Genomic DNA, 11682 nt, shown 5'->3' with positions numbered 1-11682 from the left:
GGAGATGGAGGGATGAGGTGGAAGGAGAGCGGCTGGCTGGGAGGGAGGGAATGGGGGTTACACTAACAGAGTCAGTGGTGGATAAGACCCTCAGACAGATAAGACCCAGCAGAGTGTGGAGCCTCTTTTGTTTTCCACTGCTCCTCCTGTCTGGTGGCATCTCTCTTCTCATCCTCTCCGATGCTCTGTTTCTCTTTCTCAGTCTGCTTTTTTCAGTCAATTTATTAAGCTCCTCTCCCACATCATTCCTCGCCTCTCTCTCTCTGTTAAACAGAAATATCTCTGCTGTTATCGGCCCCTGAACCGAGGCATCTTTTCTCCTCTTTTGCTTTTTTTTTTTTTTTTCGTACAAAAGGAGGCTGGTTTTAACAACGATGAAGTTTTCTGCCTGTCTCTTAATCCCTGTAGCATCTTTTCCGCCATATTTCAGCCCCTTTGAGGCTTGTTCCATCACCTTGGTGTGAACTCTGCCTGAACTCTTCATCACCTCCAGAATCCATTGTTTTGATGATGTCACCTCACCTTTACCTAACCTGGATCTTGCCCCTAATTTGCCCCTCGTGTACAAACAAGCAGCCTTACCTTTGCCTGCCACATCACACGGAAACTAAGCCCCGTGTATGCGTATATTAAACACTCTCTCTGCATATATGTGTGTGTCTGTGTGTGCGTTCCCTATTTGCTCTTCAGGCCTTCTTTAGCCAGCGAACTTTGGCCACCGCTTATCACAGGGAGAGGTTTTGGGTTCCCTTGGACCTCTCAGCTAAAAATACACTTGCTTTTGCTCTATTGCTCACACTCACAATTTCATTGCCACAGGGCGCACAAATTCGAGGTTTTAGATTGGTAATAGCAGGCTAACAGCCACCATAGATGTGCTGTATGTATATGTTAAAGCTGGCCAGGAAACTTCATTAGGATATATATTATGGTTGTAGTCAGCATTTGAGCAACCATCCCTGAAAACAAGCATTAAGGAAAATTTGAAATATATGTTCATTTGAACCCTTTAGGGAACTTCCCAACACCATCAAGACAAAAACAAAGTTTTGATGATTGACCTCTTATCATCTGGAACTGTGGGACGTGTTTGCGCTGCTCTTTAAACTTTGCGAATCAAGAGTCCAAATTAGCCCCTTGAGCCTGTCGCGTATTAGAGCCTGCAGCTGAGGAGTTAATAATTTATTCAAAAACACACGCCTGGTTAATAGTGTGTGTCTGTGTGTGGGTGCGTGCGTGTGACAGAGAGAGATGATTGCATTGCTGATGCCCAGGTGTCTTACTGAGAAAACAACTGTCTGTGTAACTCTCTGACCTTACCTGCACAAAGACACCTTGTCCCCAAAATACTTCGGGATAACACACAGACCCAGACACTTTCTGATAGGTTTCAAACAAAAATACAGCTTTTTCCTCAAAAGATTAGAAAATATTTAGCTGATTTACTAAATATTTTAAACTGTTGAAACTGATGCATTCCTATTATGATTTTGTAACACACACAGGACCTAAAATAAAAGCCTTGCTGAAATAAGAAAGATCTCAGAATATACTATTTGGTGTAAATAGATATCTGTGCAAATGGTGATGGATTTAGATTCGTAAAATCTATCTTTTATATTTAATTGATCAGACCACAAAACAATTTTTACCTCCATCCGTCTAAAATGAGCTCAGGCTGAAAGAAAGTGAGCTCATTTGTGGATCCAGCTCGTCCGTTTTCTTCTTTTGCACCTCAACTCGTCTTTGGTTTTTAGTTTTATATAGAAATCAAACATGTCGTGTCAAAAAATGTCATTTGTATTGGGTTATTGAATACATTTGAACATTTTTAAAATGTTTCTTGATTGCAGCAAACTGTTACAAATGCTAAAACATGCAAAAAAAAAACAGTATTTGCACATAATTGCTTCTTTATTATTTATAAGAATTGCTGAACGTCAGTAAAAAACTAGCAGTCCTTGAAAGAATGGCACAGTCTTGCATGTTGACCATTGCCCTGCATGAGCTTTGAGCACTCAACTGTATGGGTTGGGGATGACTCTCAGCTACTACCCCACCAAACTCAGTATCTAAAAATTTACTGAGCTGCGGCCATTTTTGTGTTTGATTAGGCCGATTGGCTGTGGTGTCCATCTTGAATTGGGTTGACTCAAAATGTCAATCTGATAATTTAATTTCTGAGAGTTTCATTAAAATTCGTCCACTGGTTCACGAGATATTTTGCTGACAAATACACATGCAAACAAACAACAACATCACCTCCCTTTCAAGATGGCGGCGATAAAGACAAGGAAACTGGTCACTAACACAAATAATGATGTTTCAAACTGTCTTTCTAAAAAAGGGGAACACAAGAGAAAGATTTTGACGAACGATGCAGCTTCATTTTTATGCCACGTGTGTCAACAGTGATCAGTTGAAGCATTTCCACTTAAAATAAACATGTTGGTTCTATTTCAAAAATCTTTATCTTTGTCTCTAAGACCGGGAAAGGAGAAGTGAGTAAAGAAAATGGTTGGATGGACTTGCCTTTGTAATAAGTTTCTGTTTTAAGGTCAACAAAATTAAAGATGTTAACAAGCTGATTGAGTCTGTAAAAAGCCAAATTGAAAAGGTCTATTAAGGGTCATCAGCTGATTGTGAAACTGAGTCTATTAACAATCTAAAAGCCGTCAGGTGAGTTCTGACGAATGAGTCGAGTTAGCATTGATTTTCACTCTTTTGTCATTATCGTCGTCACATGAGCGAACGTCAGTCTGATCAGATAAGACGGGACAAACAGGTGACATCAGCAGGAACAGGCTCTGAGGACATGAAAGGCCTTTTTCGCAGAAAGGACGAGGATTTTCTGCTTACTCTGCAAAGCGAGATGCCAATGAGGAGTACCTCAGAGTCCAACTGAGTGACAACTGTGTTTGTGTGTTTCACTGGCCTCATATCATTCCTCCTCCTGCGTTTTCCTGCTTCTCCATTTGAAGTGTTCTTCCTGGAGCCGGGAGTCTACGAACCTCGGCGTGTGTGAGTGTGTTTGTGCGCGAGAGGAAAAGGGGCCAAAGTGAGTCACCGACCCCAAATGATTGAGTCTCTGCCCCAGCCAAGACGGGGACAGTTTTCCTGGTGCCTCGTCCACACACACACACACACACCTTCCTTCAGCAACAGTCTGCTGCTCTCCCGCTCATACAGGCATCTCTATCTAGTCCCTCACCCAACACCTCCTCATTCACACACACTGACAGCAAACACACACAGAGTTGCACTGAATCATTGTTTCAAACACACACTCAGTCCGAATGAGCTCTGGCCTCTGTCACTGTCAGTGCTGTACGGCCTGGCATGCGCAAACACACAAATCAGAACTTCACTGTACGACAACAGGGAAGAGGATGGACTCAGCTTGATTTTGAGGTGTTATTGTAAACTTTTCACCCTCTCTTGACGGATCGGACATTAAGGGTGAACTACCCGACATGGGAGATGTCAGAAGCCTCGCACTTGGAAATGATCCTCCTCGAGAACAGACGGAAACCTCTGCACATCAACTGGAGCGGAGCCATAAAAGCATGAATCACCTGTGACTTCGATGCCACTCCGTGCCGTCTAACAGAGCCACACCTTGATATTATTAGCCAGCAATTGGTGCTCGCGTTATCAGCCTCCGGTTACACATTGATGGCAGTTCCCCATTTATACTCAGGCAATATTGCCCTGTTTGCCTTTACTCTACAGAAGAGGGTGGAGAAAAGACTCAATACTGAAACATTACAGCCGATCATCCATGTCTTATTCACAGATAGATAGATAGATAGATAGATAGATAGATAGATAGATAGATAGATAGATAGATAGATAGATAGATAGATAGATAGATAGATAGATAGATAGATAGATAGATAGATAGATAGATAGATAGATAGATAGATAGATAGATAGATAGATAGATAGATAGATAGAATATTGAATATAAAATTGTCTTGTTTGAATATAAAACTACATATGGTTAACTTTTACTGTAAATTCAATTCAGGATGACTAGATAACACCCCCAATCGACTTTAACCAACAGGAAAATCACTCCTATTCAGTCAATTTGAAGATATTGAACTACAACGTGATGTGGTAGTAGCTGACAGTCATTCGCAACACGTACTCTGATATCACCTGAGATCGCCGGGACATTATTTTCTAGGTTTGACCAAAACATGTACACCTCTGTCATTTTCACAACAAAACATGATCTTAGTTTAAAACTCTGGCATGAGAGGCAGTGGCCTTTATTTTATTTGTTACAGTTTTATCTTATTTGTGATTGGCAAAAGTAGGCGTGGCTTAACCCAAAAAAATTGCATTTGACTCTTAATTAAAAAAAAAGTATCAGTACAAATTACACAGCAAGAGTAGTTATAATAATAATAATAATAATAATAATAATAATAATAATAATAATAATAATAATAATAATAATAATAATAATAATAATAATAATAATAACTAGGGTACAGTTATAGCAGCAGTCAGAGGCAGTATTTTACCTACATAGCTGAGTTTTGTTTTGTTTGTAGTTCTCACCTAAATCTGCCTTCCTGATCCCCGAAAATGATAAATTTTCATGTGTACTTGACATATATTTTCACTTTACATCACTGGAGTATTTTATCACAAAGATAACTTTCTCTTTAATAGTGTGTTTGCAGTTGGCCTATTTCTGTGGAAATTCTGATCTGAAAACAGTGCTTATCAATCTCTGACTTTCTGAAGACGATTCAGTCAGGACGACAAACAATAATCTCACAGAAAATAATCATTACAACGACCATTTATTGAATAAGACGGTACAAAAAATGAGCTCAACGTGAAGCACCTAAATCACTAAATGTAGTTTATGAGACCTGAAATTGACGGGTTGTTGACAAATTCACCCTTTTAGTTTTTAGATGTGTGAGCAACATTTTATTAGCTTTGTTTAATGAACGCAAATATACTTTTAGTGGAGTGTTTTTGTTGTGTGAGACTAGGATTTGGAACATTTTTCACCTTTACGGAACATTAACTGGTGTCGGACTCTCCTCCTCCTGACATTAACACACACACACACACACACACACCGCAGCTTTATTAGTCTGTGTGTGAGCCACATAATTCAGTGAGCGGCTGTCAGTGGGAAGTGGCCGCACAATGAAAAGGCCTCATGTGTTTATGTTTGCTGGTGTCGATGACAGATATTAATCTGCTTTCATGAGGACAACAGCCGCCGGACACTTCCGACTACAGCAGCGCCTTCCTTCATGGTGTCCTTAAAAAAAAAAAAAAAAAACTGTCCTCACTCCCAAAACCAGCGTTGTTTTTAACCATACTTTTTCCTGATGAGTGATTAAACCGCGCAATCATCATCTTTAAAGATCCTAATTTAAGAAAATAAATACATTTCTGGACACCAACCACCTATTTGTCCCTCTTGTTTTATTATCATCGTCGCAAGACTATATTACACAGAAAACGCACAAAATAAAATGATTATCTGGTAATATCACCGAATCTAATCATGATCTTGGTTAGCCTAAAACGAAATAACTATAGGCCTGTAAGCTCAGCTGGAACTGATGCCATTTCAGATAAACCTAACAAAAATAATAATAATATATTTTTGGACGAACGGCAAAAATAGTTGCCATCCTGCAAATCAAAAAATAGTTGCTGATTTGAAGAGCAGTTTAGAAATCTCTGGGTCTCACAATAATTAGACAATAATTAAAAAAACAACAACAAAAAAACAAAACAAAATAAAAACATGGCCTATAGATATCAGGCTTGTTTATTTAGGTTTTAAATTCACGATGGAAACAAAAAAAATTAAGGTGAAGTCAATTTGATGCGGATCTGTTTTTGAATATTTGCAAGGCTTGATTAGTGTTCACACTTGTGTGTGTGTGTGTGTGTGTGTGTGTGTGTGTGTGTGTGTGACACGGAAAGAGGGAGAGGGAGAGAGAGAGTAGATAACAGCTGGATCTTGATTAAGAGGAATAGTTTCTCACTCCTCCTCCTCCTCTCTTGTAGCCTCCGTGTGTTTGGCTCATTTTTAATGTTCAGAATAATGCGCTGTCTTTGCTCAGCCTAACATCAGATCAGATCAGATCCCAACGGGAACAGGAGAGCTTTAAGGCTGCAGATACGCTCCTCTGTGGCGAGATGCAGTGATTATCCAGATATAGGCTGCATCATTTCTTTCTTTCCTTTTTTAATCACTTCCATCGACACGGATGTCCATCTTCAGGCTGGGGATATGTACCAAGGCATAATGACAACCAACCACGGACCCCCTTCCTATGAGGCCGGATTCCTCCACAACGCCTCGGCGGCCGCCTCCCCGGTGTATGTGCCCACCACCCGGGTCGTCACCCCGATGATCCCGGCGCTGCCCTACCTCCAGACGGCCGGCGCGTCGCAGCAGGGCAGCCCGGCGTCGAGCCACTCTGCCTGGGCGCAGCCGGGTGCCGACCCGTCCTACAGCCACTCCCCGGTGTCGTCGCGCTTCGCGTTCTCCACCAGCCCGCCCCTGTCCTCCTCCGGGGGCGGCACGGCAGCGTCCTACAGCAGCCCGCTGAACATCTCCGCCAACGGCAGGGAGCACTACGGCCCCCGGGGCCTCGGCGGCTCCTACCACAGCCCGTATCCCGCCTACATGAGCCCCAACGTGGGAGGAACGTGGACGGCGTCCCCCTTCGACGGGCCGGTCCTGCACGGTCTCCAAGCCGGCGCCTCTCCAGGAACTACACGGCACCCAAATATAGGTGAGCAGCAAGAAAATAAGGCAGGCAGTTTCAGGCTTATTTTAAACTTAAAAATGTGTATATTTATCTCTTAACTAAAATAAGATTTGATTGAAATGTTAGACAGCTTCTCTGCAGTGATGTCAATGAAATAAAGCGCACAAATCGGTCAAGGAGCCTTTTTTTTAAAAAATCCAGTCTAAATAAATTAGAGGTTTGGACAAAGCACAAGGTATACAAAAATTAGGGAAAAAAATTGTATATTTATTTTTGTACAAAAAGTGAGAATAATGTTCGCCTTTGCGCAAAGATGATTCCTGAAAAGAGACCCATCAAAAAGAAATCTGCGCCAAAAAAACCGGGCCTAAATTATCCTGAAAGGTTGAGTTAAAAAATACAAAACCAAAAAAAAAAAAACCCAAACAAAAATCAGCAAATGATAAAGAAACAAGATTAAATTCAAAATTTCACGTTTTTTTTCTTTTGTGGGGTTAAAAAACAAATTCGTCCCCTGACGGGTTTTATAGACAAACCAATTAAATTTCACAATAAAATAAATTATTGTTATTGTTTAAAAAATAAATAATGGAGGAGATGAAAGTTGTAGGTCTGCATTAATTGTGGAACCACGTGCAAAACTAACAAAATAAATACATTTTAAAATATACATTTCATGTTAAACAAAATACTCAAAGCAGGACATAAATAACTCCTAAAATAATGTGATTATCCATGATAAAGATAGCCAAATCAGCTTTAGATTAAGAAATGATAAAAGTTAAAGTGCAGAGGATGTGTGGTTGATAAATATATCAGATAAATCAAACTTTCTGCTGCTTAAATAGTATAAATACAATATATAAGAATCCTTATTATTAGTTTTTTGTGAATTAAAATAAATATAGGTCATATATGGGTGCAGTTTATGGAGATTATGTTGTATAAATGTAGTTTGATGTGGCCTTTCAGGTCATATCAGAACTGATAAAAGCTTGAAATTATTCTGATTAAAGTCTTAATTTAGAAACCATTTATGTTTAAATATACATCTCGTATTTAAGGAGAAAAACATCCTCCAGATGAAGGTAAAACCTGATCACAGCTCGATTATTTTCCTGTTCTGAGTTGTATTTGTTGATGTGAACACAGCCGTTGACCGACTTTGTCCACTTCTCTATTCCTTTTGTGTCTGACAGCTGTTTGTTTTATTCTAATATAAGTCATGTGCCATTTAAAGGATGATGAGGAACTCAGTGTTTTAATGCACTGGTTTAAAACCCTTATTATGTTTCCAGTTCATCCTTTCCTAAGTCAGGCTGACACTGTGTCAGCTGTTCTCAGGCACAGCGTCCAAAAGGAAGTCACGGCTGATCACATCACCGTTTTTTAAAATGTGATTGGCTTTAGTGTCTGTCGGTTATTGAACAAGTGACCTGTGATTATTTACAAGGCTGCCCCCCCCCCCCCNAGCTGAAGGAGAAAAGATCAACTGTGCAACAGTGTGAGAGATAAGAGCATTGATCCAATCTGCAGTCACACTCATCTCTGAAATGTTCCTCGCTCGCTCAGACTTTGTTTACGAGGGGTTTCAGTCACTTGTTAAAGTTTTTCAGGCACAGCTAATTCAATTAAATCGGATTAAGAAGCATTTAGACCGAGTTGGCCTGTTGTTCTGAAAGCTGGAAGAGAAAATATGTTGTTTTTTCTCTGTTACAGAGATTCACTCACTGCTCATTTTGGTACAATGCTTATCAAATATTTAGTTTTTCAGGCAAACTGAAAGAATTTGTCAAAGCAGCTATTTTGATTATTAAATAATTATTTTCTTTGTCGTTTTTCCAAATAAAGAATCTGAATTATTTTGAAAAAACTTGTTAAAAAGCTGATGTTTTCACTGATTTATGTTGGTGTCTCATTTGAGCATTTGTTTATGGCTCAGTAAATTTATTTTTAGACTGAAAAAAACCCCCCCAGCACAATTCAAAACAAACTCTTAACTCAGACTTCCTGAAGGAATGTCTGTATTTCAGTTTCTTAAAAAGCGGATATTTGTGTCGTCGGTCATTTAAGTAATAAAAGAGCAAAAAAGAGAGAGCATATGTATTAGTTCTTGAATAAAATAATAATTTAAAAAGACAAAAAAAAAACCAACTTAACACTACAAGAAACATCAGAAAGGAAACAATTTACGGAATGTGTGATAACCATGGGAAACATTTTAGTAAAGTTAAATTTGGAGAAAAAATCAGACAACTGAAATGAATAAATAAGGATATATATTTAAAGGTATCAATAAAATGTTTTATGCTTTATCTTTGGACTGTCATTTTCCAACACTGATATGAAGAAAACAAATAAATGTGAAAAATGCAGATAAAGAGACCGACCTGTGTTGGTGATAATAAAGCAGAAGGATGCAGCACATTTTGAACAGTAATCTTACATTTTTTTGCTGTCAAAATAAAGTAAAATACACAAATTAACAACTAAAACGTGGAGATTACAAATGAACAAGAAAGAGCTTTAACTTTTATACCAGTTAGAAATATAGTATGCAATTTATTAATGTCAGTGTCACACATTAATAAATATATATATATACATATATATATTATGGTATTTATTATTAGCAGATGATGGCTGCATGTTTCAAACATGGATGTTTTAATTCTCTAAATCAAACATATCCAGAGAGCCCTGCAACAACGTTAAATAGATAAATAAATAAAATGTAAACACATTTAGGATTTGCATTTTCAGCCATTTTTTTTTTTTACATATTCCATTTCCTCCTCCTGTGTGACAGGTAAAAGCCACTCTGCACAGTTCTGTAGACAATGAGCTGTTTATTTCCACTTTCACCTTTGGCCTCCCGATGGGTTTGTGTGGATGTTTTGAAGCTGTAACCTGATAAAGTCACACTGACACGTACACTTGTGGAAAAAACATGGACCTTCATTTAGATAGAGGTGCACGCCGTAGGATTCCTATTGTGTATTGTCTTGTTTGCAGCGTTGTGTTGGCTACGTCGGCTGCATACGGCTCAAGGTTAGCTCGCCCTGCCGGCTCGGCTTGGCTCTCAGCCTTGAGGAGGCCTCTGCGTGCAGTTGTAGCCTGCAGCGAGGGAGGAACAGATGCAGCTCAGACTTATGCTATCTAAAAAGGTGTAATTATGCTCAGTAAAGTGTATGGTAAAAAAGCCATAATGATGTGGGTTCAGTGTGTTTTTACAGGTAATGTGTTACAGATTTCTGTTCTTAGATAACTTCTGATCTGAGGAGAGAAACGCCGATCTGTCACCTCCACTTTACAAGCCGATGTCTCCTCTCCTTAAGTGGTTCTTGGCAGACACTCTGTTGTGTGGCAGATGAGAGGCTGGAGATTACATTTATCAGATGTGCTGCTATCTGACACAGAGGCAGAAAGAGAAGTGATGGACATTCGAATTTGATGGAGCGAGCTCTATTCAATCTCTATTTCCAGCCAAGATTTATCTTGAGGGGAGCTGTGAGATAAGGAAGGATTCCAGGCTGTTGTGTGGGCTCGGGCGAATGCAGCCTTGCGTCTCCTGCTGGTGCATTTGTGCCACTGCGCTCGAAAAATCAACCTTAGGATTTGAATTTGGGACAGCAGAAGATAATTCCAATGTGCTTTCCAAGTGTAGATAGATACACTCCTATAATATTTTGTTCCAGATCTGAACAGTTCCATCTGTCACCTCTCTGATCAGATTTGTTCGATGACTTTGCTGAGGGCCGAGAATGTGTGAACTGTGGGGCGATGTCCACCCCGCTCTGGAGGCGGGACGGTACCGGCCACTACCTGTGCAATGCCTGCGGTTTGTACCACAAGATGAATGGGATCAACAGACCTCTGATCAAACCGCAGAGGCGGCTGGTGAGTGACGGCACGTCGCACAAGAGTCCTCCTTCATCTAAGAAACATTTATAGAGTTCACTCCTCTTGTTTTCACTCATTGGCTGATGTGTTCGTTGCAGTCTGCCTCGAGGAGAGTTGGTCTGTCCTGCACCAACTGTCACACCACCACCACCACCCTGTGGCGACGAAACGCGGAGGGAGAGCCGGTCTGCAACGCCTGTGGACTCTACATGAAACTCCACGGGGTAAGAGGACGAAGGCAGAGAGAGCATTTTTAGTCATGCAGAATTTCTGTAAAACCACCTGGATGCTCAAGCGTTAAGGTGAAAGTTCTGATTTTCTTTAAAGTGGGGTTGTGTGGAGATGTTATGAACAGTCAGTGTCTTCTCTGCAGTAGGCAGCAGTCTGAAGTGATCAGCATAGTGTAACTCAGCTCTGTTGATGTGAAGCATTGTGTGTAAAATGTGTGTCTGGTCACACACACTACATTACACAACCTTGAGCCATGATGCTGGCTTAAACTGATTCATGCTCTCCATTCCTGAGTTTGTGGGCAGCGTCTTTTGACAAAACCGACGTCAAAGCGCCTGTCGTCTTCGCCCCTCGTGCACATCACAGATACTGAAACTTGTTGTGTGCTACTCAAGTGGCGAGTTGTAAACAGGAAGAGCAGCAGGACAGAATCTACAGAATAAAAATCAAGAAGGTCTAATCTTTGCAGATATTACACAAACTTTAAAAACTGTCGAGCTAACAGCGGATCCAGAGCAGATTTCTGCCATCTAAATGAACTCAAACCTCAAAAATTTGGCAGCGGTTCCTGCACATTCAATTAAAAAACCCTTTAAATTAATGTTGGTTTTGCATTATTTACATATATCCATCCATCTCTTCCGCTTATCCGGGGTCGGGTCGCGGGGGCAGCAGCCTAAGCAGGGAGACCCAGACTTCCCTCTCCCCAGCCACTTGGGCCAGCTCCTCCGGGGGAATCCCAAGGCGTTCCCAGGCCAGCCGAGAAACATAGTCCCTCCAG

At 40.5% G+C, this 11682-nt stretch overlaps 1 protein-coding gene across 2 annotated transcripts in view; it reads left to right on the top strand.

The window, feature by feature from the left end:
- Nucleotides 1–6087: 6087 nt before the first annotated feature.
- gata4 (GATA binding protein 4) overlaps nucleotides 6088–11682 on the top strand; it is a 10365-nt gene continuing 4770 nt past the window's right edge. Inside the window, exons 1-3 of one of the 2 annotated variants that reach the window (XM_017423190.3) lie at nucleotides 6088–6791; nucleotides 10501–10667; nucleotides 10769–10894. In XM_017423190.3, the coding sequence (XP_017278679.1) occupies nucleotides 6284–6791; nucleotides 10501–10667; nucleotides 10769–10894 (801 nt within the window). In that variant the 5' untranslated portion in view covers nucleotides 6088–6283. The remainder of the gene's footprint in view (nucleotides 6792–10500; nucleotides 10668–10768; nucleotides 10895–11682) is intronic. The other variant, XM_017423191.3, reaches the window with a different exon arrangement.

This window comes from Kryptolebias marmoratus, linkage group LG19 (assembly GCF_001649575.2).
Source record: "Kryptolebias marmoratus isolate JLee-2015 linkage group LG19, ASM164957v2, whole genome shotgun sequence".
NCBI lineage: Eukaryota > Metazoa > Chordata > Actinopteri > Cyprinodontiformes > Rivulidae > Kryptolebias > Kryptolebias marmoratus.
This window is presented reverse-complemented; position numbering and strand designations above follow the sequence as displayed.